Source organism: Apodemus sylvaticus, chromosome 22 (assembly GCF_947179515.1).
Source record: "Apodemus sylvaticus chromosome 22, mApoSyl1.1, whole genome shotgun sequence".
Lineage (NCBI taxonomy): Eukaryota > Metazoa > Chordata > Mammalia > Rodentia > Muridae > Apodemus > Apodemus sylvaticus.
Window position 1 is genome coordinate 45,157,717 of NC_067493.1, and position 27,902 is coordinate 45,185,618.

The following is a 27,902-nucleotide window of genomic DNA, read 5'->3' on the forward strand; positions in this document are numbered from 1 at the left end:
GCCTGAGGGCGGCGCTTCCGGTCGGCGGAGCTTGGCGGCCCGAGTGGCGGCGGCGGTGGCGGCGGCAGCGGCCGAGTGGCGGGATGGCGGGCGCCGTGAGCGAGGCGCGGTTCGCGGGGCTGTCGCTGATGCAGCTGCACGAGCTGCTGGAGGACGAGGCGCAGCTCGGCGATATGGTGCGGGGGATGGAGGAGGTGAGCGTCTTGGAACCCGGGGAAGGGGGTGCTGGGACGGCGCGCTGGCAGCCAGAGTGGGGCCCTGACGCGAGGATCGGGGGCACCGAGGGCCCCAGGCCGGTTTGAGTCGGGGATCGGAGCCGAGAACCGAGACATGGGGGTCTTTGGCACCGGGTCTGGGGCCGGGAGAGGGAGTGAAGGCGCTGAGATTGGCTTGGTAGGGGTAGAGGTGACTGCTGTTCAGTCTTCCAAGGACTCTAGGGGACCAAAGCAGGTAGAGTGGGCATGGATTTGGGAAGGTTTTGAAAGGAAAGGTTGGAAAGTCGCTGGGGGCACTGAAGCCAGTAAAAGCGGATCGGCTCTGGGAACTAGCTCGAGTTGAAGGACTGTTCAAAGATGGGCTTGTGGGGAGCAGAGATCTGTCGCTGAGTCTAGGACGGGACTCTGAGAGGGGTCCTCGAGGTTCAGAGGCTCAGGCCACAGACAGCCAGGGTAAGGTGGGAAGGGGCCCAGTGGCTGCCGGTTCTCCCAAAGGCCCTTTCCCGTGATAGTGGCTTTAGGAGAGTTGGCTCAAGAGTTCCTTCCTTTGGTGGTTCTGTGAACGGTCTGTGAGTAGCAAGAGGATCCGTTTCCCCAGACATCCCGGCCTTCGTGTAAAGAAAGGATCGAGGAAATTCTAGCATGCCTGGCTCTGCCCCACCGCTGTCTGCCCACCTCTTTGGGCTCCTGAAATTGCGTCTGGCAACAGAGTGAAACCGGCTGGGAGCTGAGTACTGACCCCCCCCCTTCCCTGTCCGAAGCCGGCCCAGCCTCTGGAAGGCATGTGCCCGCCCATGTTTCTGGCTATCTTCCTCCACACCTCGCCTGTGGTTTGCATGGAGGAGTGACTGACTTCACCCTTGCAGATCTGCCCTGAGTACTTCCATTTTCCCTCTCTCCCAACTAACTGGTCCTGACCCTCTAGTGCTTTGAGTCTGGAGCTGTCTGATCCAGTTCTCAGGGGCCCACTACCTCCTTTGTCTAGGAAGTCTGAGCTTCCCTAAGTCGTCCTCAGTGCTTAGTTTTGCCTCCTGCCTGAAGCTGGTATTGGGGGCCTTTTTTTTTCTTGGCTTGCTTTCCGAAGAGGAATTATTCAGCACCCAGCCAGCCCCCTTCCAAGGTGGCTTGTAAGAGGCTTGTACATTCAGAATCCCTGGAAAACCCTCAACAGATCATTGTCTGCCGCTACAGAGAGGCCACTGTAGTAAGATGGTATCAGTGTTTCCATTAATACACCCCTTGTATTCACGGACTTTGCAGCTTGGCACATGGATCGTTGCCCTGCACTGTAATTTACCCAGTTTGTGGTCTCCATGTGGCACTGTCCATTTTCAGAGAATAATAAGAGACAAAAAAAAAAAATCCATCTTCCTTGACTGCATGAGAATTCTGCGCCTGCACAAGAAAGGACAATCCTCGCTTGGCCTCGCTGTGGTTTCTAAGAGACGTTTTGTTGGCTGTGTGCAGTGTGTCTTTCTAGCTTAATAATAAAATGAGAGGTAGGCTTCTCAGCTTGTGACCCTGCCTGCAAGCTGCCACTTTGCTGTCTGTGACTATTCCGTTTCAGTGAGAACAGCTACTGGAACTCCGTAAGTGGAACATTTAATAACATAAACTCTTACTTAGCGGAGGGATGGGTCGGTGGGGAGTGAGTCAAATGGTCTGTGGCTCCAACCTTGCCGTCCTCCCCCTAGAAACCTAGAGATTGGTTGGTTGTTGTTTTGCTTTGTTTTTGAGACAGGGTTTTTCTGTGTAGCCCTGGCTGTCCTGGAACTCACTCTGTAGACCAGGCTGGCCTCGAACTCAGAAATCCGCCTGCCTCTGCCTCTCAAGTGCTGGGATTAAAGGATCCTTGAGATTACTAGAGAAAGAGAAAGGCAAATAAACGTAGTAGGACTTTTGATTTAGTTTAGGTTTTTTTGAGTCAAGGTGTTCTTCCTACCACAGTGCCAGATGGAAATGCTGAGGACTGACCGCACCTGAGGCGACCACATAGCCTTACTGAAGTTACTCAGCAGTAGAGAGTGTGTCGAGCTTTTAAAACAGGGAAGCAACTCGAAAACCAAAACACCTGGTTTGCACACCCGTTGTCCTAGTTATGGGCGGTGTTTTCCAAAGGAATGGGTGGAACTCCCGACAGCGGTTTTTATTTTATTTTTTTGTGGTGAAAGTTTCCCTCCCCTGGCTGTGTCACACACATTTGTTTATTTTGGGATGGTTTCAAGAGAGAGGAGAAGACTCTGTGAACCATCCTGAACCATCCCCTCCTGACCAGATGGAGATTTATGTGAATGTGTTCCGAAGCTTTCGGGCTCTGGAACGGTCGACCGTGGAGTGGACTGGGCTCTGCTTTCATACTGGGTGACCGTCGGCAGATTACCACGCGTCTCTGGCTCTTGTGAAGGGTGGTATAGATGGTTCAGAAAGTTGATAAGGGGCAGGCGAGATGGTGACTTTGAAACACTGAGCACAGTTTACGGTTAGTGCTCAGTGTTCAATAAAGAGTAATTGCAGGAGCCGGAGTGGTAGCTCCGTTGGCAAGGCGCCTGCTGTGGAAGCGGGAAGATCTGAGTTCAAACCTCAGAGCCCACATAAAAAGCCAGAAATGGTGACACGCAGTTGTCATCCATTTGTCTTCCCCAGGACCGGGAGACAGGAGGCTCCCTAAGGCACGCTGCAGAGACCCTGCCCCAGAAAACAAGGTGGACTGGAACTGAGGAGACCAGGCACTCCTGAGGTGGAACGCTGGAGGTTTTCCACTGGCCGGCATGCTCTGTCATACATGTTTCCTTGCACGTACCCATATGTATATGCGTGTGCGCACACATATGGGGGTGGGGGGGATACCTGGGGTTTTTGTTTTTGTTTTTATTTTTGTTTTGAGAGAATAACCGATGAGCTGGAGAGGTGGTTCAATGGTTAAGAACCCTGGCTGCTTTTCCAGGGGACCTGAGTTTGATACTTAGCACCCACAGGTGACTCACAACCATCTACAGTGGGCCCATGCCCTCTTCTGTCACGAAGGAGTACATGCAGATAGACCACTCATATTGGTAAATAAATACATGTTTAAGAAAAAAAAAAGACTAGCTGATGTCACCCTAACAGATGAATAGGGTTTCGTTTTTAAAATTTTAAAGTAAATGTTGACCTGCTGTTAGCCTCACACATTTTATCTTTGTCCAGTCAGGGGGGTCGTGAGACTCGGAGGCACTGGGGGGTGGGGGGAGTGGGCCTTTCATAGCTCAGACTCTCAGAAGCTGAGAGGAAGGCTAGAAGACTAAGGCTTTCTCTCTCTCTCTCTCTCTCTCTCTCTCTCTCTCTCTCTCTCTCTCTCTCTCACACACACACACACACTCACTCACTGGCAGAACAGACAGTGTTTTAAATTGTAGGGTGAGGCTTCTCGCAGCCGGAGGGGATATTTTGTGGCTGCTGTCAAGTGTGGCTTGGTGAAGGCCTCTCCTGTTAGCCTTAACTGCTGTGGGCATTGTCTTCACTGTTTTAATTGCAGAGTGTGAGTTTTAGCACAGCTCCAGGCATTAACGTGATGCCAGCGCTGGGCCCTGTGTGTTTTCTCTTTTCCTGTCTGTATTCTGCTCTCTAAGTGCTTTTTTCTTTTTGGGGAAAAATATTGTGGGTGTGGGTGGGGAGGTGGGAACAGGGATGGGGACTGGATGGGAAAACAACGTGGAGGTTGAGACGGGGTCTCCCTGCATAGCTCTGACTGCCCTGGAACTCATTTTGTAGACCAGGCGGGCCTAGGTAGATTCACTTGCGTCTGCCTTCCAAGTGCTAGGCCGTAAGGCCTGCCTGTGCCACCGCGCCTGGCTGAATTTGTTTTGTGTCCACATGGGTGTCCGTGAAGAGTGGGAATTGAGAACAGCTTTGAGGAGGAGGAGGAGGAGGAGGTTCTTTCCTTCCTTCCTCTGTGGGACGGAGGGTTAGGACACAGGCTTGTGCAATAAAGGGCTTTTACTAAACCGACAGTTCCCAACCTGCGGGTCTCCACCCCTTCAAAGGGTGAACAACCCTTCCACGGGCCATCAGAAACCACAGATATTCACATCACAACTCCTAACCGTAGCAAAACTCCACTTAGGAAGTAGCAGTGAGAATAACTTCCTAGCTGGAGGTCACTACAACCTGGGGAACCCTGTTAAGTGGTTGCAGCATTAGGAAGTTGAGAACCACTCACTTAAACCGACATACTGGCTTGCTTTCTTTTCACATGGTGGTGGGATGCATCTTTATCTGCCCACATGAGCCCCATTGATTGGCAAGGCACTTCCATAAAAGGAACGGTTGCCTGGGGATGAGGCAAGCACTCTGGACCTCTGGGGTCAGCGCTCCCTGTGTGTCTTCTATGGAAGTGCTGCCTGGTCTGCAGCTAACGCTCTCAGAGGATTCAAACTCCACAGCTTCATTCCTGTGGGAGTGAAAGTACCAGCACACAGAGCTGCCAGGAGTCTTGAAAAGACATAGTGTTTTGTGGAGAGTAAAGAACTCTAGCCTGGAAGATGCTGCCTCCCTGAGGCCCATTGGGCTGTGACTTGTGTGTGACCGCATTCACTGCCCCGGTCACAGCGGCTCACTGAACGGGACCGCTAACCTGGGACTCCTGGACAACACCAGGGCTGAATCACTGCTGGTGGGACTTGGGTTTTTAGAAGCCAAGAATTTGAACTTGCGGAAGTTAGGAAGGGGACTCAGTCAGTAGCCCTGGCTGTCCTGGAACTGACTATGTAGACCAGGCTGGCCTCAAACTCAGAACTCCTCCTTCCTCTGCCTCCTGAGTGCTAGGATTAAAGGTGCGAGCCAGCACATCTGGGTTTTCCTTTTTAAAATAGTAATGTTCCAGTTTTATGGGAAGCCGAATAGATAAGAGTCATGTGACTGGGTGACTGCCTTTTAAGTTTATGCCCTTCAGTTTTCTCAGCCTTTAGGGAGAGTGGTGGTGCCTGCCTTTTTAGGGTTTTATGAAACCCAGGGGGAGGGGTTCGCAGAGGCCACCCCATCCTTTCTTAGAGTTTCTCTGAGCTGATAGATTGAAACATGCTGAATTGTCTGAAGCAGGTGGATTATAACAAATTAGACCAGACTGGGCTCACTTTTGAGAGACAGTCTGTAAAAAAAAATGAAAGAGACTAGGGTCTGGGCCCGGCCAGTCTCGATGCCCCTTCTGTCACCTGAGCATAAGTTGGAATTCTCCAGTTCCCTCAGTTACAGACGTGTTCCCTGTCTCCCAGCCTCTTCGTTTGTGTCCTCTATGGCATTTGACATCCATTTTATACCCTGTTCACTTCCCTGTGGCCCCCTGGCTTTATTCTGTCACACGTGTGTTTTCCACACTGTCACCAGCATGGTGTCTGACAAAAAGGGCATCCCCCATCAGTGCCACTGTGAGCCGTGGCCTGGCTTCCGTGGATGAAGAGTGGCCCGGATTGAGTGTGGAAGAAAGGTGTCTGTCAGTGGATAGGGAGAAATGAGACCCTGTTGGAATGCGGGGCTCCAGCAGGGCACCTCCAGGACAGGAGCAAGTGCTCCTCCACACAGGAGAGTGTGTGGCTCTGGAGAGCCTCCAGAACCATCTGCATGAGATTGTGACTTCAGCCAACCTTCCCCATTGCTTGGAAATCAGAGCGACTAAGGTTCGCATGACAACCAGGTAGTTAGTGTGTTGTCAGAAGCAAGGAGGTGCCCTCAGATAACTGGAAGAAGTTCCGGGAATTGAGTTGACCCCATTTTGATGTCCTCTCCCTGTGCTTCTGTCAGAACTGGCCTGAAGCGGAACCTAGAGTGACTGTTTGCCCCTGATCTACAGTGGCTGTGCTCCTGAGCTGAGGAAGGCCAGCTGTGTTGTTCCCGAGGCCCTTATGTGGAGTGGATGTTGCCATGGGGATTTATGCGGGCACACGGTACAAGGTTATCCGCAGAGTCCCAGGGACAGTTGACCAGGCAGCCTCTGGCGCCTGAGACCAGAGTTGTATTTGGCTGTTTCCTTCCTGGCCGCACTTGGAAGAACTCTCCCTAGCAGCAGGACAGAGGCGGAAGCCAAGCTCCTTATAGCATTTCTTCAAGAAGAATGGAATTTGAGGTGTGATGTGTGATACTTGGGTTTGTTACCTCTAGGGGACATGACTAATTCTCACTTAGTAAGCTCAGTTGGCCCAGAGGTTGCTGTATAGACCAGGCTGGCCTCAAACTCACATCCCTGCCCCTCCTCCCAAGTGCTGACGTTAAAGGCATGCGCTTCAGCCCCTGATATTTCTTTTTCTTTTTTCATTGTGCATTTTATTTATGTGTGTGCCTGTGTGGAAGTGAGGACAGCTAGTGGGGGTTGGTTCTCCACCATGTAGGCCTTGGCGGTTAAAGTCAGATCGCTGTCACGTGCACATGCTAACCCATCTGCTCGGCCACATACTTCTTTTAAATCAATGTTTTTGTTCTCTCCAAGGGTTAGCGAATGGCCTCTTGAAGTTGTGTTCATGTCAGTAGCCGAGCAGCCAGCACGGTGGAGGGACACAGTGGCTGCCAATTAATGTTTGTCTGCAGACAGCCGGTGTCCTTCATGTGCACACAGCTAAGTTCCAGGAGGTTTATTCATTCCTCAACCCTTGTGGAGAACCAGTTCTCTCTGGGGATGTGAAACTAGTAAAGCCACAGTTTGTTTTTTCTTTCTTCCTTTTTCTTTTTTTGTGGGGCTGGGGATAGAACCCAGCGTCTTCCGAATTCGAGGCAGGCCCTCTCCACCATCCAGCTGGACCCTCAGTTTGGATGGTTTTTATCATTTAGGATCACGCTGGTACACACGGCTAAATCCACAAGACAGGTTTTGAGTACTGGGACTCAACACGCTGTAGTCAGGGGAGACCCAGGAAGCCTTTAGGGCATGGGGGAAGGTCACAGAGTATTTCCTGGAGGAGAGAGTGACTCAGCGGGGATCCAGAGGTTGAGGTCTAGGTGATCAGGAGATAGGGAGTGGGCTCTAGGGCCTGGGGTGAACAGCAGGAACAGAGACTCCCGCAGAGTTCTGGAGATAGGCGCAGGCGCAGGCGCAGTGATACACTAACGTGGCTTGAGGGACCAGTGCTAGGCTGATGCTAGAGAGGCAGGCGGCACCAGATGGCCTTGCCGGCCGCCGGGGTAAGGAGCTTGGCCTGATCCTCTGGAGAGCCACTGCAGGATTTAGGCCAGGCAGTGTTGCGGTTGGCTGCCCTTGACATTTCTGTAGATGACTCTGCTGTGCGTGTGGGAGTGTGGGGGACAAGATGAGGAAATATGAAGATCAGTTAGGCTGAAAAGTAGCCACTGCAGTGGGCTTCGGGGCCGGAGGCTGTGCCCCAGCAGAGCCACCTGGGACTCGCTCTGCCCAGATGGACTAATAGTGAACTATTATGTGTCTGTCAATTGCGCGCTATAGATAGAGTGGAAAGCTAATAAATCCGTGTGTGTGTGTGTGTGTGTGTGTGTGTGTGTTTTCAGCAAGAAAATGACAGCAAAAAAAGGCAGCGTAAAATTTAAAAACTACAAAAACCTGGAAAGTCAACTATATGTATATATTTGCTTTTCGGTGATGGCGGGAGGATGATAGCATCTTGCTGTGTAGCCCAGGCTAGCCTCAAACAGGTGCTCTCTTGCCTCAGCCTCTGAAGTACTAGGACAACAAAGTGTCCTATGCAGTAAGAAGTGGGGAGACTGAGACAAGATGTGGGGTGCAAGGAAACTTTGGGGCTAGTTTCTCAAATACTAGTTTGCTCGCTGTTAACACGGTAGTATCAACAGTAGCATTCTAAAACAGGTGACGTGTTACCCTAGCTGTGGGGAGCTCAGATAGGTGAGTGAGTTAAGATTAGACAGGGTGATATAGTTGAGACTTTTTATTTAATAAAAGAAAAACCACTGTAGTTCAGATGGCATCCATTTAATCCCCAGCACGGGATACCCAGGGTATGGAGGCTCTGTGTGGTCCTAGTACTTGGGAGCAGAGTCAGGAGGATCAGGCATCCAGGACCATCCTCAGCTATATAGGCTGCCAGCCTGGGAAAAGAAAAAGAAAAAGGCATCCTGTGTAGTTGTCCCAAGGATTAAATCAGACTGCCTGCATAGCCAGTGTGGTACCTGGCAGTAATCAGGCAGTGAGCAGAAAGGCCTTTCCGTCCTAAGGCTGCTATGCGAGGCCATTGGAGCCGACAGACGCTTCCTTCAGGCATTAATTCCTGGAATTTAAATTCTTAAGGATCATTACACATCTCCCAGCAAATAGAGTTGGGGAAATGATGGTTAATGGGCCGTGGAGGGGCTGCTTTCTTTCTTTCTGGCAGGGTAGTAGGAGAGGGGGGCAACCTTGGCGGGTTGGGAGGTGGGGTGATGGAAGGGGAGACCTTGAGGGGTTTGGGAGGGTGTGAGGTGAAGTTCTGGAGGCTGTGCACCTGCGTTCTGATTTTCTAGATCCTAGTAGATGCCTGAGGCCCTGGGGCCTCCTGTGGGATAGATGTCATCCGCTGCTACTGCCCGGGGCTCCTGGGGGACCAGTGGGAGCACAGTAATTGTTGAATGTCCGGAATGAGTTCTGGGGCAATGTGGAAGGCCTCGTGATTTTTATGGACTGTTTCAGGAGGTGGGTAGCCTGTATTTGTTGTTTCTGATCCAGCGTCTTAAATGCTTAAAAAAAAATCTGACAGATGCCTTAAACTTATGAGTAAGGAAAATAAAAACCCTGCAGATCAGAAAGCACCCCAGGAATCGGTCTGTCTTTTCTCCTTGTGGGTCCCAGGCTCAGAGTTCAGATGGGCAGGGTTGGTGGCCACGCCCCGGGTCTCCACGGCATGATTTTCAGTGGCTACTTGACATCTTATCTGTGTCTTTGTCCTAATGTATGTATTCTGAGTACTCAGGTAATCCCCTCCCCATCAGGAATTCTGTTAAAAGACATTGAGCACTTTCCACACCCTCAGTGGGTTAGTGATGGACTTTATTGCAGAGGGACCTGTCTTTCAGTCATTGAGGGCACGAACCAAAGGCACTTGTTTTTGTTTTTAAATACTTACTGTGTTTATTAAATGTAAGTACACTGATGTCTACTGTACACATCTTCAGACACACCAGAAGAGGCCCTCAGATCTCATTACAGATGGTTGTGAGTCACCATGTGATTGCTGGGAATTGAACTCAGGGCCTCTGGAAGAGCAGTCAGTGCTCTTAACCTCTGAGCCATCTCTCCAGCCCGGCACGTGCTAATACTAATACTTTTTTTGTGTCCTCCACCTCCCCACCGTGCTCCCTACGTTTGCCATCTGGTCCTCCCACCAGAGGCCAGAGGCAATGGTGATGGGTGAGCCCTGTGAGGGACTGGAAATAGTGAGACAAAGCAAAGCCCCTCCTTCTTTATAAGCCGATTAACTCTGGCATTTTGTTATAGTGATGGAAACTCGGAGTCAGGGTGGCTTAGGCAGGAGATAGTAGGTTTTTTTAAAGAAACATAAGTGGATTAATCTAGAGAGCAACAGTCTCTCTTCTGACTCATTTTCTTCTTTTCTAACTACCTACAAGAAGAAAAAAAAATCTGCCAATTAGAATGGGATTTTTCTCCCGAAGTGAGAGTCAGAAATGAAAGTCATAAAAGAAAGTTCATTAAACCGAAGTCAGAGTCGGGGTTAGAAAGGCCATGTCAAGATGTATATTAAAGATAAGAGGGGAACATCAGAAGACACACAACCTAGGGCCCACTGGGACAGTCAGCCTTCCATTTGTACTTTATAGAGACCAAACTGAAAGACACCCGCCCCCACACAAACCTCTCGCTCGCAGTTGTGGGTAAGAGGAAAGAGGGCCTAAGAAACCTCCGCTGCTTTGGTGGTTGGCCTCAGACAGAAACCACTAAGAAAATTCAGATCCAGGGCCATGCGGTGGCCCCTCTCGCAGTCCCACTGCTGAGAGGCTGAGAGAGGAGGGTCACTTGAACCCATGAGTTTAAGACCACTCTGGGCAACATGGGTGATCTGTCCCCTACAAAAGGAAAAAATTAAAAGTTAGGGTTTAGAAATTTTCTTTAGTAAGCTGAATTTTGTTGGGGGTGTGAACAAGGGGAGTGCTAAATTCAGTTTTAAAATTACTACAGAAGATGGAGATCTTTCCACTGAACAAAGTATTCCAGTCATTCTACATCTGTTTGCCTTTGCCGTCAGCAGAGGCGACTGAGGGGCAGTGAGATTGCCCAGTGGGTAATGGCGGTTGACAACCTGGATTTGATCCCTGGAACCCACAGAGTAGAAAAAGAGAGCTAGATCCCATGTTATCCTCGGACCACGTGTGTGTCCTGGCTCGTGCATGTCCAGTATGGCCTGTCTTGTGCCAATGTGATATCTCTATCCTTTTGCATTTCTATCTGTTGGAGCATGCACACACATGCACACACTCACAAACATTAAAAGTTTTAAAAAGGGACTAAGCTAGGCATAGTAACATGTGCCTGTCATCCCAATTACTTGGGAGACTGTCTCAGGAAGATCATTTGAGCTCCGAAGTTTAAGACCAGCAGTGCAGTGACACCTCATAAATAAGTTAATTAATTAATTAATTAATTAATTAATTTCAGGACTTAAGAGGCAGGCTCAGGCAGATATCCGTGAGCTCAAGGCCAGTCTGGTCTGAATGAGGTCCGGGACAGCCAGGGCTACACAGAAAAACCCTGTCTCAAAATAAAACAGAGTGCTGCCCCTCACCCCGCCTCACGGTGAGCTCGGCCTTTCTGCTGTTCCTAACCACAAGGTAATCAAGGGCCAAATGTGTTTGCTTTCAGACCTCTTCTTTCTGGGTTTATTTGCTTAGAGATTATGCAATACTCACCAGCTGGTGAACTGTGAGTGGAAGGAAGAGGACTGCTTCTTTGTGAAGGCCAAACTAACTGTGTGCTTTAGAAAGTGCTAATACAAAGTATTTCACTAGTGAAGACCCAGAGCCTCGCTGGTGAGTGAGGTGCAGACTAGACAGAACCAGTCAAAGCGTCCTCAGAGTCTGCTCTCACGGTGTTCGCCCAGTGCCTGAGTCTTCACTCAGTGGAAAGATGTGACTACGTAAAAATGAAGTGGAAGGGCTGGAGAGATACGGGGCCGCGGGTAACAGCACTCCTTTCTCTTGCAGAGGACCTGGGTTCAGTTCTCAGCACCCACATTGACAGCTCACAACCGTCTCTAACTCCAGTTCCAGGGGACCCAGTGCCCCTTTGTGGTCTCTGTGGGCACTAGGCATGCAGGTGGTACACATGCAAATAAAATACCCATATACAAAATAAATAGCCAGTGAGAGAGACCTTGTCTTAAAGGAAAAAAGGAAGGCTATACAGCAGACACCCCTGAAGAATTCACTCTGTCCTCTGACTTCCACACACTTGTGCATACACACATGCTCCTGCACACACACAACAAAGACCTTTGTCTTGGGTGGGGGGGAAATGAGCACATCCCTGTCTTTAAGATGTCCAGTCAGTCAGTGCAAGTGCTTGGGAGAGGCAGGATTAAGAGTATGTGGCCAGCCTGGGCTATCTAGAGCTATCTGAAAGAAAACAAAACAAGTTTAGTTGTTTAGTGTGAGGGCGCTTTAACCAAGTTGCTCAGTTAACTAACTAATTCCAATTATGTGTGGTGCCGAATTTCCAGGCTTGGTAACAAAGGTTGGGATTCAGTGGTCTGGGAACATACACACACACACACACACACACACACACCACTTTTAAGAGATAAGGGACAAGGGCAATTAGTACCATGATCAGTGTGGCTGGTCCATCCTTCCTTGCCCCCCACCCAGGGTCCCAAGTTAGCATAAGGCCAGTGGCTCTAGTCAAGTCACATCTCAAAGCCGGTATCCATTATCAGAGCCACTTAGACAGGTCACACTTCCTCACTCCTCACACCACATCTAAGTATTTCCAAGTTTCAAGAGCTTGATTGTTTTTATCTGAGTATTAGGAAATAAGTCTTCTAGGAAGTAGCAAGCCGCGGCGGGTCATCCTCCCAGAACTAGGACACTGGCAAGCTGTGTGTCCCAGAATTGACTTAATTTCTTCTCTGGGACTGGTCCCGTTGTTTTTAAGCCTCCACACGTGAGCTCTTGGTCGTCGTGTGAGCAGCACCCCAGTCCGTAGCCTCACGGCCATCTCCTTGCGGATGGGACTGAGTTCAGAGGCCGCTACCTCCTCCTTTCTGAAGAAGCAGCTTCTGTCTTCCATCCCAGCAACAAAGTATCTTTACTTTAAAAAAAAAAAAAGTGACTGGAAATCACTGGTCCTTTTGTGTGTTTGTTTGTTGAGACAGGATTTCTTTGTATAGCTCTGACTGTACCGAAACTCACTCTGTAGACCAGGCTGGCCTTGAACTCCCAGAGATCCGACTGCCTCTGCCTCCTGTGTGCTGGGGCTGATGGTTTGCGCCTCCACATCCAGGAAACCTTTGTTTCCCAGGCGAGGGAGTGGAGCTTTTGATAAGCAGCTGGAGTTCCTTCCTGAGTGGGCTGTAGTCTTGGAGATGGTTTCACACAGCCCCCGGGGACAGTTGTATTTTAGGCCAGTTTTGTAATGTTCCGCGACTCCTCCGCTGTATTTCTGGACCATCCTGTCTTCCCTCTGTCACCGTGCTAAACAGTCTGACTCTGCAACTGCTAGGTTCTTCTCTGGAAAAGGGAAGGGAGATTTGAATTGAAGGGAGTGCCTCAGACTACTGCAGCAGGCCTTTGTGGGGCGGGGTGGGAGTGGGGGGCTGTCGGCCTGGACCACAGGCCTCCTGAAAACATCAGTCACTTGGGAACTGGCTTTGGCCATTGGTTCAATCTTTTTGAATGGGAGATGAATTTGAGCTTTCTAAATAACCCCGGGGCCAGCAAGATGGCTCAGAGGGTAAAGGAGATTGCCTCCAAGTCTTACTATCACCTGAGTTTGATGATGGAAGGAGAGAACCAATTCCCATAAGTGGTCCTATGACTTCACTCGTGTGTATGTGAGGGTACACACACAAACGCACACATGCGCACACGCACTATATGTGATATAAAAATGATAACATACCAAAGCTGGAGAGGTGATTCAGCAGTTAAAGGCGTATACAACTCCTGCAGAAGACCGGGTTTGGTTGGCTCAGCTGCCTCTGGCTCTCTATCCGACAGCAGCACTCACGCACATACCCACATACAGACGCTGGAATATACAAAATTAAAAAGGAACTCCCGGCGTACGGCCTGCGACTGTGCGACTTGCATTCAGATGAGTGGGTAAGACAAGTTGTAGTTAGCCTGCTGAGCACGTGCCCCGCAGACCACAGGCCAGCGCTTCCCTCACAGCGTGGTCTACAAGCCAAGTGTCCAAGGTCCCAGCGCAACCTCAGCCCTTTGCTGTGAGTGGCAGAGTGGGACAAAAGCTTACGGTCTGTCTCCTCCTCGCTGTGTCTCAGAGAGCTTTACATTTATCTGAAGTGGCAAAGGTCAAATGAAGATGTGGTCAGTGGACGATGACTTCACTAATTGGACAGTTTGAGAGCGTCACACTCTGCTCAGATGCCAACTCCCTCTTCCAGAAGTTGTTTTTGTGTGGCTGTTTTATTTGTTTGTTTATCTGGTCTTTTGAGCCTTACTGTAGCTGACCTCAGACTTACAGCAGTCCTCCTGTCTCAGCCTCAAAGTACTGAGATCATAGGTATGAACCGCCATGCCTGGTTCAAAGTCATCTTTAAAAAGGTGAAAGGGAGCGAAGCCAATACCACGCAGTTCCGGCGTGAATCGTGTTTCCCGTGATCAAACAAGGCAGAAAGCTCTAGCGATTCCGCCAACACTCGGAGGCATGGATGATGCTGAAGAAATAGTGTGGGACGCAGAGCGTGATCGTGGCGCTGGAGTCAGGATACAGAGCTCGCCTTCCGAGCTTGTAAGAGCGAAAGGCCCGGATGGACGCTGCAAAAAAGCGTAAAGGTTGCGGTGACTCTGCACATGGCCTCCGTCCAGCAAGGGCAGGCAAGGCTCCGGTTCAGTGTCCATCCCTTCACATGAAGGAAAAGGTATTTTTAAATGTCGACAAGAACCCGGGATAGGGTTACGTGCAGCTGCATTGTGTGTGGAAATGACAAGGACAACAACAACAGACAGACCGTGGGAGTGAGTTCTAGGTGGCTGTTGGAAGTGGGTGCTAGTCAACTGTTGTCTTTCTGTTCCTCAGCAGAGCCACGGAGAAAGCACACTCAGGGTAAACCTCAGACTGTTACAGCAGGGCAGAGAACAGCCAACAAATGCTAGACATCCTGGGGTGGGAAGATGGGACCACAGTGGAAGTGTTGAGTCACCCCAGGAACTCCCTAAGCCTTTATGATCGTATCAGTTCGATCCCCCTCGACCCCCTTCCAAGGCACTGTGCTGTGTGTGTGCAGGCCACACCGCTAGTGACAGATCGCATGGCCCTGCCTGGACTAGGGCAGCGCCCAACCTGCAGAGCCTTTATGTATGGAGATGACCTTGACCGTGAGGCGCTGGGGCTCTGGGCTGCTTCCGGGTCATTATTGGGCTCTTAGGTGTGTTTCCTGAGTGAACGAAGGGATGAACTAATGAATGAGTGACCGGTTACTGTGTTAGAGCATGTTGTGACTGGCCAGGAGGAGCAATCGCTTGTGGTTTTTAAAAATAGATTTTTAATTAAAATAGAATTGTACATTTCCCCTCCCACTTCTCTCTCCAGCCCCTCCGTGTACCATCCCCATTCCTTCCCCTGCTCCCCCTCCTCAAATGGCTAGCTCTTGTCCACTGGTTATTGCTGCACACACAGATCTCTGTATGCACATGTCTGTTTTGTATGTATAGGTTTCAAGGCTGACTACCTTGTATTAGACAACCAGTAAGGGCACCCACCTGAGGGAGGCTGTTTCTCTCCTAACAGTCCTGGTTTGCCTAGTTCTTTGTCTAGGGCTGGCACCCCATAAAGCTTCTTCCTTTTTAATGAATGGGTAAATCACAGTGGCTGATAACTCAGCGTTCTCTTGCGCATTGAGCTTTGTCAGTGGGGAGGGTTGAATATAGCTGCAGAGGGTTCCCCAAGCCACCTCATGTCTGAGGTGTCCTGTCCTGGTGACCATTGTCATGAACTTACCCTTTTCCCTTTATTTAGTGGTGGTTGCAGTGCCGAGGCAATGCCAAGGCAAACCACGATGACAGGCGGTCACCACCTGCTGGGTGGTAACAAGCATAGTCTATGATACTGCCAAAATTATGGTAGATACTTAAAGACTCTGCCCTTGGAGGAGCTGGACAGGCGGTGGCTGAGGAGTGAAGTTGTGTGTGCGCGCGCGCCCTGTGCTATGCTGCAGAGACTGCAGTTCTACGATCTCGTTTAGTCTTGTTGCTCTGAGGCAGGGTCCAGCTGGCCTTGAACTTGCACCAAACCTGGCCTTAAGGGGCTGAGTGTCCTCATCAGAAGGGAGAGAGAGCCTCTCTGCTTAGGGAAGCCGCGGAGGCTATCTGCAGGCTTCTGGGCAGACAGGCTCACTAGATGGAGGGATTCCCTTCCCGGTGGGAGGGGGTGCTGAGATTCCTCTCTGGAGACAGAGTTGGGAGGGGGACAGGTGGGGGACAGGGCCAGGTTGGCCTGCTCTGACTCCCTGTGAGGAGGCACACCCCACTTTACCCTCCTCCATCTTTGGTCCACATGGTTGGATCACAGGAGAGAGGTCAAAGGTGTTGCAGTCGGTTGGTTTCGAGGACCAGAGCGGGAGCGAGGGTGGACCTCGAGCACAGAAGATGCCAGTGCTGTGCCAGCGCCCAGTGGCTGCTGTAGCAGCTCACCGCAGTACCGTGGCCTCAGAGCGCATGTGTCACACTCTGTGGGAGCTGGGAGCCTGGCATGGTGTGCTGTGCCTCCTCTTTCCCTTCTAGCTGTGGCCAGCTCCCTGTGGTCACACCCCTCCACCCGGGGTTGTGTCAGTACGAGGTGGCAGAGAACGCAGAGCAGGGATGGTCTAGTTTGGGGTGGGGCTGTTCAGATAAAGGCAGCTCAGAGCCATTGCCAAGGTCGGTAGAGGTGTGGACAGGACAGTGGGGACCTAGGAGTCACATGAACAAAGCTGGTGGCAAGTGTCATATGTGCCAGGGGTAGGACTTCTGCTGTATTGCCCAGTAACATGTTTGCTTGTTAAATAAAGCAAGATCGTTCACCTTTTGCATACGCTAGGCCTTCAGAGAATGGTGAGGTAACCAGGTTGTTACCTTCAAGGGACGCACCTGGACCCAAGTGCTCCCTGGATTCACATCATGTGACAGGCTACCAGTACTGTTAAGAATTTCCAGCCGGGCCCTGGTGGCACAGGCTTTTAATCCCAGGACTTGGGAGGCAGAGGCAGCCTCCCAGGCTGAGTTCAAGGCCAGAGTGAGTTCCAGGACTACACAGAGAGAAACCTTGTCTGGAAAGACAGGAGAGAGGAAGGGAAGGAGGGACAGACGGAAGGACAGATGGACAGACAGAGTATTTCCATTCATTTGTTCAGATTTGCTCATGTCGTTTAGGAGAACCTTTGTGTCAAGAGGACTCGGTGATGGCCAGAAGTAGTAGTCTTCCATGAAAAAGACAGAGCGGCCTGCATTTAGGAAGACACGCTTGTAATTACAGACAAGGGAGCCAGGCTCTGGCCTGGCTTGGGTCAGAATTCATTTTGGAGAAGTAGTTGGTTTGGATGGTGTCCACTGGAAAGCCCAGCCTTTGACCTGGCCCTAGCCGGCAGGCTGGGGTCTCCCATCTCCAAGTGTGGCATGGGCAGAGGGGGCCTACACCTGTTTTCTCCCTTGCTGGGGTTTAGTGTCTAGCAGGTCTCATTTCTGCCTCATTTCAGACAGGGTGGCGTGCACACTGGTGGAGGTCAGAGGTCAACACTGGGTGTGGTCCATTCTCCCTCAGCGCCACCTCCTTGAGACAAGGTCTCTGTATGCAGAGCTTACCTGTCAGCTGGCCTGACGGGCTAGTGAGCGCCAGGGTCTGCCTGCCTCTCACCCCCCTCAACCCCACACGGGGTTACGCCTGTGTGACTGGGCACCGGGGAGCTGACCTCAGGTCCTCTCCAGGCCCTACTCCAACCCCCATTTTTAAAGAGAAGTATTTTATTTCCCCGGTGTTTGCCTTCTGTTTGTGCTAACATCAGAAAGGTGTGGGTTTTAACATAAGGAAATAACTTTTTTTTTCTTAAAAATTGTATGATTGTTAAAAATGAAGCAAGTCATTAAAAAAAAAATCAAGTGGCAGCTCAAAGAAGAAAGTTTGAAAGTGAGCTGAGCCCACTCATTCAGAGTGGCCGTGCTAACTAACTAACTCTGGGCAGATGGCCTGGCCGGCCTCCGTCAGACTCCTGGGCAGAAATAGCCACGCGAATGGGGCCTGATAAATGCACGCACCCAGCGCTCAGTTTTCGTAGGAGGAAAAGGAAGCTAAAGTGAAACCCAGAACATTTACAGAAATGGCTCTTCACCAGAGAGAAATTATTTCCTGAAAAGATTGCTCTATGGTTAAAAAAAAAAATGGACCGTGGGAAAAGATCAAGGAGTCTGGCCGGCAGCGGCCGCGGTTCTCACAGAGACCCTGCCTGTGCTGGGGAGGAGGATGTGCACAACTTCGATTCCTTTCGAGCCTGGCGTCTGCTGCAGTGGACTTCCCTCTGCATTCTCAGAGCCTTTGCTGGGTCTGGCCCTTGCGAGCTTCCCTCCTGTCCCTGCCAAAGTTACAAAAGCTCAGAACAGAAGGTCTGTCAGCCCGAGGCATTCCCGATCCGTGTCTTCGCTGCCTGCCATCGTCCTCCTGGAGGCTGAGGATATTCTCTGGGTGGCCATTTAGGATGTGTCATTTGTTCCTATAAAAAAAAAAAAAAAGATCTGCTGGCCCAAAGGGTATATTAAAAAATATAACCAGTTTAACAGCCTGCCGCCCTCATTGGGAATTCGTTTGGTTCCTTTTATTGGTAGATGGCTTTGCCTTTATGAATCCCACCAGATGAATGCCTGTTCTTAGCACAGGTTTCCCTGCGTTCCCCTCCAGGACTGTGAGCTGTGTAGGGCAAGCAGTCCTGACTGTACCCCGTGGGAACAAGATATTTTTGTATTTGCATTTTACAGAGAAACCAAAGTGGCGTGTCTCTGTTTAGCTGCATGCTGAAATCCCCTGAGACTTTGGGGGAAAAAGTCCTTGCCTGGGCCCTGTCCAGACAGTTGGCTAATAGGTGGTTGGTCTGGATTTTGGGGGGTAGGGGGGCGGTGCCCGAGCCTCGTGCATGCTCTATTCTGATGGGGGGGGGGGCGCTGTTGTGGAGCTGCCTTTAACAATGCTGAAGCAAGTGCTCGAATGTCACCTTTCCCACGCCCACCTCAGGACCGTGAGGCTACTGTGTTGCTTCTGCTAAGAACATCCGGGGACATGCTGCTTTGGAAACTACCCACAGAGCGTGACCCCACATGCCCTCAGCCAGGCTTAGACTCAAGTGACATTCTTCGAGAGCCCAGCGAGTGCACAGAGCTGTGCAACAGAATGCTCTGGGTCCCTTGACAAAGCTCACCTCTTCTTAGTCCATATTTTGTTACCCTTTGCATTGTTGTTTGATGGTGGAGGTGAAAGCCAGAGCCCTGCACATGACTGATGAGCACCTCGGAGCCCCAGGCCTGTTCTTTGGTTGAGAATCGGCCTCAGATGGCTTTTGGTTTGTTTTCTAAGGCGAGGGTGTGCGTTGGTGGAGCAGATTTCACTGAGTGGTCTCCGTGTGCTGGGGCCTGTTGTGCCAAGCACGAGCCAACAGCTCGGATCCGGATGGGACTCGCCAGACGGTGAGCAAGGAGAGACATTTCTTCCTTGCCGTAGAGAGCGGAGAGCATTGGCGGTGGGTGGCTGTGAACTCGACTAGAGCTGTCAGGGAGGCCTCAGACGAACAGATCCAGCTCCACGTCCGCTAGTGGGAACCGGGAGAGGGCGGCCCCACAGAGGGCGGACAGGCTCCACTTTGAGTGCTCCTGGGCTTGTGAGCATCCTCTGCCTTCCTCAGGCCTGGAGGACAGTGGCTTTTCATCAGTGATATGGAACAGAGCACTGCGGTTCCAGTACTGATGTGTACGCACGCGGATGTGGTAGTTCACGATGCATTCATCTCAATACTTGGGAAGTTGAGGCCGGATGATTGTGAGTTTGAGGCCAGCCTGGCCTACACAGTAGAATCTGTCTGTAAACAAACAAAAAGATGAACAGTGCAGAGAGAGCAGCAGCTGGAGAAGAGCCATGCCTGGTCCCGACCTTGGCCTTGATCACAGCCCGGCCACCGTGAGGCCACACAGTTGGTTTGCATCTGACTTGGTGTAGGCATAGATTCAGATGTAGACGTAAGATGAGGCTCCTCTGCCCTCTGATCTCATCCCCCAGGAGGAGGATCAGGGAAAGTAACACATTACACTCACGGCCAAGGTGCTGAGCCTGATCCCCAGGATATAGAACAGACTCTGTCCCAGTTAGAGGTTGTCCGTTCATGGCCCCTCCCTGCCCTTTCTCTCCATCTTGAGAGCTGAGACTACTGCATGCATGGAGTCTGCGATGTCAGCCCCTCCCTGCCCTTTCTCTCCATCTTGAGAGCTGAGACTACTGCATGCATGGAGTCTGCGATGTCAGCCCTGAATTCAGGGTTGGCTATTTTCACACACCTGACTTTCTGAGGTTTTCTTCAAGTTGTTTGGTGCATGCGTCATGCTCTTCCACGGGATGGACTCACCACAGCTGCCCTGTTCTCATGGTAAAAGATGTGTGGGTTGCCTCAGGTTTTAGATTATTTTGAACAGATCTCCTGGGAAGTTTTAGTGCAGGGATGCATATGTGTGTGTGTACATATAGGAGATTGTGTTTCTCTGGAAGAATGCCCACGAGCTCTGGGGCAAACGATATTTCCATGTTTAGTTTCATAAGGCCTGCCAGAGTGGATATGCACAGGTGGGTTCGTCTCTTCCTCTCAACAGCTTAACAATGGAAGGAAAGTCTCATGCGGCCATCGGTCCCCAGAGCCCACAAATAGCTCAGGGCAGCTCTGGAGCAGATGGGCCACAGGAGTCCTACCTGCCTCCCGGGAACCCTCCTAGACGCCAGCCGTCTTCCCTCTTGCTTACCAGGTCCTCCCTGCTTGCTTCAGCAGCAGAGAGAAATGAAAGTGTCCCCATGCCCCCAGCCTTGGGCATGTGCCTGGCGTGTGTTTTACAGTGTTGAGCTGGGTTTAAGTGGCTCTGTGACTGAGGTCCTCCGTGGTTGGTTTCAGCTGAGTGTGGTCTTTAGGGTCCGTGTATCTGCTAAACAGATACCTCCGACAGGATCAGGTATTCGAGGGCTTTTCTTTTCCTCTGGGGGCTCCCCTGGTCTCCACTCTGTGTGTGTCACATGTGTGAGGATGCTGGAGCTGTCTAGGGTATGGTGGGAGGTGGGGGAGCAGAGGCCTATATACAGAATACAGAGAGGAAGGAAGTTATAGCAAAAATAGCCTGGGTGGGGCGGCAGAAAAATATTAAAGGGAAAACGAATGGGCGGGTCTGTCGCCTGGGGCGAGGGTTGAAAGCCAGGTAATGGTGGGCAGGCCTTGTAGAGGAAGTTGTCATGAGGGAGGAAGTCGGGAACCGGAAGGCAGATGGTCTAGTTTTTCTCTTTGAACACACGTGTTCCTTTCACGGACCTCCTTCTCGAAGGCCACACAGCCGGGCTTCAATGCCTGTGAGGTGCGCTGAGTTCATGAGGGGACTGTCGACTGGCACTGTAGCCCCTCTCCCTTTGGGTCAGCCGCGTTGATGGGGACGACGCAGGAGAGCTGTTAGTGGGCGTGAGAAAGATGGAGAAGTGGTCACTGTAAACATGGCTCGCTCTCTGGGCCCCGCTGGGCTCCTTTGATCTGAGGCTGGCTGTGGAGCGCACATTGGCACCCCGCCGACTGAGCACCCTCTGACAAAAGTGGCTGTGATTTCCTCTGCAGCGGCAAAGCTTGCTCTGAACAGTCCAGCCCTGGGCCTTCACAGATGTGTCCTTTTGCCAGCCCAGCAGCAGCTGTGCAGAAGTCAAGTCACAGTGCATCCATTGAAGCCAAAGCCAAAGCCCTGTGTGCTGCCATCGGGAGGGGAGGGACTCGGGCCTTTGTTTGGAAGGCAGAGGGGGCAGGAGTCTCTGCTTAGCTTGTCTGCCCAGCATGTAGGCCACTGGGGGACCAGGGAGGGCGTGGCCTTCTGGGCGCCCCCACGCGGGACCTGCCTGGGAACTGACACACCCGCGGTCTCACCAGCCTGTGTTTCTTGCAGACGCAGACCGTTCAGCTTAACAAAGAGATGACGCTGGCTAGCAACCGGAGCCTGGCTGAGGGAAACCTTCTGTACCAGCCCCGACTGGATGCTCAGAAAGCTCACCTGACCCAGAAGTACCAGGAACTCCAGGTTCTCTTCGAGGCCTATCAGATAAAGAAGACCAAACTAGGTAACTTTTTCCAGGTGATCTTTGACATTAAGAGTTGAAGGAAGGAAGGCTGAACGGTGGTGGTGGGCGAAAGCCTTTAATCCCAGCACTCAAGAGGGCAGAGGCAGGAGGATCTCTAAATACAAGGCCAGCCTGGTCTACAGAGTCCAGGACAGCCAGGGCTACACAGAGAAACCCTGTCTTAACTGAAAAGAGTTGAAGTTAGCATACATAGTTCAAGGGATGCCCTACCAGGAAAATGACACGAGAAAGTTTCAGGTCATAATAGTGACTGCGGTAGCAAGGCATAGTTTGTGTGTGACCCACACTGCTGGTTTAGGGAAGAAACCACTTCCTAAATCCAAGACTCCACTTGCTCCATATAGCACAGAAGGAATCTTCTGAACCAGGGCAGTCGGCTGACACTTCCGTGTGCGTCTGCTGTTGAGGTGAAGTGCGGAAGAGCTGGAACGTTGGGCAGAGATGTCAGAGCTCACTTCGGCTTTATACAAAGATAGAAAGACTGAGTGTGTGGGGTGTCTGTGTGACTGGGGGGGGTGTAGTGTGTGTGGGGGGTGAAGTGTGTGTGTGTGGGGTGTGTGGGAGTATGTGGTATGTGTGTGAGTATGGATGGTGTGTGGTATATCTGTGAGAGTGTATGTAGTGGGCGTGCAGGATTTGTGTACTGTGAGTATGCTGGGAGAGTGTGGGAGGTGTGCTGTGTGTGTGTGTGTCACAGTGTGTGTCAACCCTGGTTGGGCTTGAACTTACTTTACTCTGTAGCTGCAGATGACCTTCCTGCCTCTGCCCCTGCCCCTCCCTCTACCCCTGCCCCTGCCCCTGCCTCTGCAGTGCTGGGATTGCAGGTGTAAAGCAGCACGCCTCAGGGCTGAGGCTGAGGGCGGTCCTGGAACAGTTAAATTAAGAAATGGTGGGTCAGAGTGGGGGAGGGGGGACCTCTGAGGCCTTCGGGCCTCAGTGGTTAAGGGCACCATCTGTTCTTCTGGAGAACCAAGATTCAGTTCCCAGCCCCCAGTTGGCAACTCACAACAGCCTGTGATCCAGTTCCAGAGGATCAGACACCCTCACGTAGACATAAATGCAAGCAAAGTACCAATGTACATAAAATAAAAATAAAACTTAAAAAAAAGGGGGGGGGAGACCTCTTGGAAATCGGCTGTGTTGGCGTCAGTGCTTGGGAGGTAGAGGCGGATAGGTGTTTGTGAGTTTGAGGCCAACCTGGTCTACACAGAAAGGCAGGACAACCAGGGCTACAAGAATGACCCTGTTTCAAGAAACAACCAAAAAAAGGACACATTGTCTGGACCAGAGACGTGGCTCGGCTGAGCGAGCTGGGTGCTGCTCCTCTACGGGCTCCACGGTTTGTTCTCGCTGCCACACAAGCCCACAACTGGCTGGATCTGGTGTCTCCTGCTGGAACCAGCACATACATGCGGAAACACACAGTAAAACACCTGGTGTGGTAGCACACACCTTTAATCCCAGCACCTCACAAGGCGGCCTGGAAACCTGATTTCTAGGCCAGCCTGGTCTACAGAGTGAATTCCAGGGCAGCCATGGTTATGTAGAGAGACCCTGCCTCAAAAATTTAAAAAAAAAAAAAAAAAAAAAAAAAGACCAGCAAACTCCAAATCACCTTCTCCCGTGAAGTTTACAGCTACTGTTTGCTCCAGCCCCCTTGGTCCCCGTAACGCCACTACAGCTGCCGACAGCACCCAGATTGTAAGAGAAAATGTTAAAGACTTGAATATCACATGCTGGTGCAGGGCCACTACCTTGGAAGAGCTTCTTAGCCAGGTCTTCTAAGGCCCAGGTCATGTCCTGTGACAGGGACAGCTTGGTCATGTGCCCAGTGGGAGGAGACACTGTGTCTCTGAGTTGATAAGGACAAACGTTGGTTGGTTTTGTTTTATTTTATTTTATTTTTTTTTTGCAATGATTAAGTTGAAGACTAATCTAAGTGCCCATCTGCAGAGTGCAGGCTGTGGTGGAATGGCAGCTTTGGAAAGAAAGAAGGTTCAGATACATCTGTTCCACGGCAGGGACAGGCTGAGTGAGAGGCTGGCAGGCAGAGCCAGGGCAGTGTCATCCGTGCTGTAGAGGCCTTGAATGGGAGAAGGCAAGTCGGTGCCTCTGGGGATGTGTCACCAGCCGGACCTGGCAGGATATTACTGGAGTTTTCTTTGTTTGAGATTGATTTCTACGTAGGTGTCGGTGAGTGCGTGTTACCTTGCGTGGGTGCTAGGAACTGAACCCAGGTCCTCTGAGCCTTCTTTCTCTCCAGCCCCTCTTGCTGTTTGAATCTAAGACCCTGAGGCTTCAGGTGTGTACGCTCCATTAAGTCATCTCTCCACAGGAGGGCGTGATAAGGGAAAAAGGTTGAGAGGAGATGAGGGAAATGCTCTGTTGAATGGTGGCAGGCCTGCAAGTGCAGCCACAGGAGGATTGCAAGGTTCAGGTCACCCGACCATTCAGTCAGAGTGTATACAATGTAAGAACAGGGGAGGGCGTGGATAGAACCCAGTGGCAGACTTGCTGCCTTACGTGTGCGAAGCCCCTGTCCAGCCCTTGGTGCTGGGGAAAGCCTGTGTGATTACAGTGTTGGTCACATATAAGAAGCTGCCAGCTCTGTGGACAGAGGCGGCTCTGCCGCTCTGAGGTGGGATGCTGGCATGCTCTGCCTCCTGCAGCCTGTCCGCCTCTGGCTCCTCTGGTGTGTTTAAAGCTTTCCTTGTAGCTTCCTGGAAAGTCTTTCCTGATGCCTTTCTCGTTGGAGATGATTTTGTCCAACTGGAAGGCATCTGGTAGGACACACAGCCTCACGTCATCATATTTTTTACTGTTTTCCAGATAAGCAGTCTAACAACGCTTCCTTGGAGACTCTGTTAGCGCTTCTTCAGGCAGAAGGGGCCAAGATTGAGGAAGACACTGAGGTAAGGCTAGGACAGCCTTAGCAGACTCCACGGCATGTCTGGACTCTTAGGTCACCCTGTTCAGTCCTTGACCTCCAGGACTTGCGAGCCCCACAACTCCACACCCAACCAGTGGCACTTCCAATACAGGAGGGTCTGGATGCAAGTGGCCATCTTGGCCTCTGGCTAGGGACCGTGCCAGGCAGGGATCAGGTGGTCCAGCTCCGGCCTGGTGTGAATGTACATGCTGCTCTTAACTCGTGCCAGCCTCTTGAGCGCTACTGTCTGAGGCCTCTGCTGTGGTCAGTGAAGCAGCTAGTTGCTGTTTCCACACGTGGCTGGCTGAATACATGGCTGGAGCCTTGTGAGGGAGGAAATGAGTCAGGGTCATCTGTATGGTTGCCGTAGCAACCATATGGTCAGGCTGTGCTTGTCTGACTAACCGTTAGGCCTTGGCAGGCCCAGATAGCCACAAGTAGGGTTCTCGGCTGTGTGCTCTGTCAGGTGTTGGTCGGGTCGCAGCCAGGTGGAAACCAGAGGGCAGGGCCTGGGCAGTGGCCATCTCAGGAGTGAGAGAGCTGGCAGTTCAGGACCGTGTGGTAGTAAGGCAGGGCCTTGCCAGGCCTGCCATCTGTCTGTCATGGTTCTGCAGAGTAGCGTCAACAGTGGGACCACCTACCTCATCTTGCTGTGGCTCTGCGTGGTGATGGCTCCTGTCAGCATCACCCAGGCCCCGGGCACACAGGTCAGCAGCTCTGAGCCTGCAGCAGAAGACGGGCACCCAGGAGAAGGGAACCACAGGGAGCTGAGAGCCTCTTTCCTTTGCCCAGAGTGTGAAGGGAGCCTTCTTCCTAACAGTTGGCCTGTTCTTACAGCCTGCTTTCTCCTGCCTCTTGTAGAACATGGCAGAGAAGTTTCTGGATGGAGAGCTTCCTCTAGATGCCTTTATTGATGTCTACCAGAGCAAACGGAAGCTGGCACACATGCGCCGGGTCAAAGTGGAGAAGCTCCAGGAGCTGGTGCTGAAGGGACAGAGACTCCCACAGGCCGGGGCCCCACTACCACCCAGGGTGCCGGAGCCGGCACCTGCCCCTGCCCTCCCCTATCCCCCTCTGGAGGCCACCGGGCTCCCTTCTGTTGTGCCTCGGCGCACCCCCCCACCTCCACCCCCGGTGCCTGCAGGACACATAGCCACCCCATTCACTGCTGCCATGGGCTCAGGACAGGCATCTGTATACCCAGGATTGCAGTGCCCACCTCTGCCTCCCAGAGTGGGCCTCCCCCCTCAGCAAGGATTCTCCGCACAGTTGGTGTCACCATACCCACCAGCCCTGCCCCAGAGACCCCCTCCACGGATGGCTCCACACCAGCCAGGATTCATCCTGCAGTGAGCTCGGGGGCCTGCTCTTCCTGCAAGACATCCTCTGCCTGCCGGGCTGAGCTCTGCAGACAGGCTGCAAGGTGCAGCATCTGGGCCAAGGGCTTGGGTGCCCGGGCCAGTGCGTCCATCTGACTTTAGAACTGTAGGTCTGTGGTAAGTAATAGAGAGCAGGTTTTGTGCTCCAAGGGAGCCGGCTGTGCCAGGCCAGTCTGCATCACATGGGTCTGTGTTCTGGGTGTGATTTCTGAGTGTCTAGTGTCTATGGACTCGTGCATTTGGAAAGATTACCCCCCCCCCCGCCCCCAGTTTAGAATCTTGGCCCTCCTGTTGTAGCTTTATTTAAGAAGCATGATTAGTTATATCTGTTTTATTTTCAAGTCGTAGCCCACCAGCTACTGTGGCACTAGTAAAAGCAGTCTACACTGGCCAGCCTGGAATGTGTGCCCATGGCCAGGCCAGGCCGGGCAGCTGTGCTGTTCACCGAGTCTGTGCAGGGCAGGTCGTCACAGTAACCTCCCCTCCCCCCTTCTCCCCCCAAGCTGGCTGCTCTCATGGTTCAAAGCCACAGGCAGAGTTTGCACTTGGCTGCTGTGTGCAGAGGCCAGGCGGGCTGTGGCCCTGGGTGTGAGGCCGGCATGAGCTGGACTTTGCACAGTACAGTCCTCGGCCCTCCCCGCACACCCCAAGCCGCATGACGGTTTCTGTGAAAAAAAGTACTCAGTGTTTTTACCACACTTGTAATGTTCCTGTTTTATATTTCAAAAGAAAACTTTTTTGATGCTCTCAAGACCATTCAGGGAAACTTTTTTAAAAATGCAGATACTGTTTTGAGCTGGTTAAAAATGCAGATTTATTGAGTGCCGCTTCCTGTCAGGCAAGCAGTGCACGGTCACATCCGCCCGCGCCCGTGCTGTGCCTTACTTCACTTGTGCCAGGCCTCAGATGCCCACAGCGCACCAGCCACTGCTGCCCTACGGAACCCAGTTAGGCAGGGCCTGGTCGGCCTCGTCACTCTGTGGTAGGCCAGGAAAGGTCGGTCCTCCTTCGACCAGGATAGTCGTGGGCAGCCGGCAGTGCTGCGGGGGTTGGCCAGGGTGTGGAGGGGTCTGGGAAAGTCCACCCCACAGGGTTGGCAGCAGCAGCAGCTCCTTCCTTCCTCTTTGGGATCTCATCTGCAGGTGCCACGTGTGCAGAGTTCCCAGGGCCCAGCTGGGAGGGGCAGCCCCACACCTGTCCCTAGTAGAGGGCCGCGTGCCTGTTGCTAGAACTCAGAACCCCACCTCCATCCTGCCAGCTGGCTGCAGCCCAAGGTAACACTCAAGGCAGCGCTGACTAGAGCCTGTCCCAGCTGGGCCACTGGCAGGGCCATCAGCCTTTGTCCCCAAGTCGTCCTGTATCCTCTTCATGGATTTGGACTCTATACCCTACTGGAACTATTCTGTAAAGAGACAGAGCTGTATGTGCCACCTCAATACCTCTGCCACCAGCTGCCCCCAGGAGTGCCCACTGCCCAGTCATGGGCTGCAGCCACATGGGAGCTCTGGGTGGATGTAGTGGGGCCGCCAGGTGACCTTGCCAGGCCGTAGCTGGCTCCAGGGCTGTAAAGCTGTAGAACTCTTAATAAATTGAGAATTATTAATTTGAGTTTGTTGTGTTTCTCTTCACTGATCCTGCCGCTGCTTTACCTGGGAAGGTCAGTGATCTCAGGTAACTATGCCCACTGTCCCCTAAGCCGTCTCTGATCTCCTGTGCCGGCTGTCCCTGATGAAGCTGTGGCCTGTGCTTGGTTGCTCCTTGCTGTGTTTCTGAACCACAGGCCCTACAAGGGACTTGACCCAAGAGCAGCCCTATTCAAGCTGTCCCGTCCTCTGACGCAGCCTTATGCCTGCACACAGGAGATGCTATTAGGAGGTCAT

The 27,902-nt window shown here is 52.0% G+C and overlaps 1 protein-coding gene across 4 annotated transcripts; it reads left to right on the forward strand.

Annotated features, from left to right (window-relative positions):
• On the forward strand, positions 1-27,630 carry Vps37b (VPS37B subunit of ESCRT-I). Of its 4 annotated transcripts, XM_052168492.1 has the most exons (5): positions 100-194; positions 2,859-2,952; positions 21,522-21,693; positions 24,544-24,626; positions 25,505-27,630. In XM_052168492.1, exons 3-5 carry the CDS (start codon positions 21,549-21,551, stop codon positions 25,994-25,996), a joined length of 720 nt encoding a protein of 239 aa, XP_052024452.1. In that variant the 5' UTR covers positions 100-194; positions 2,859-2,952; positions 21,522-21,548; the 3' UTR covers positions 25,997-27,630. The 4 variants fall into 4 exon arrangements, with proteins under 4 accessions (XP_052024450.1, XP_052024452.1, XP_052024453.1 ...); XM_052168490.1 differs by lacking the exon at positions 2,859-2,952 and having other exon boundaries at positions 1-194; XM_052168493.1 differs by lacking the exons at positions 100-194; positions 2,859-2,952 and adding an exon at positions 18,735-19,037.
• The last annotated feature ends 272 nt before the right edge of the window (positions 27,631-27,902 follow it).

Bases quoted from the DNA above. Each gene is read 5' to 3' on its own strand.
- Vps37b (XM_052168490.1), top strand. From the start codon at position 84: ATGGCGGGCGCCGTGAGCGAGGCGCGGTTCGCGGGGCTGTCGCTGATG. The intron at 195-21,521 runs GTGAGCGTCTTG...TGTTTCTTGCAG, and splicing joins TGGTGCGGGGGATGGAGGAG to ACGCAGACCGTTCAGCTTAA. The intron at 24,627-25,504 runs GTAAGGCTAGGA...TGCCTCTTGTAG, and splicing joins AGATTGAGGAAGACACTGAG to AACATGGCAGAGAAGTTTCT.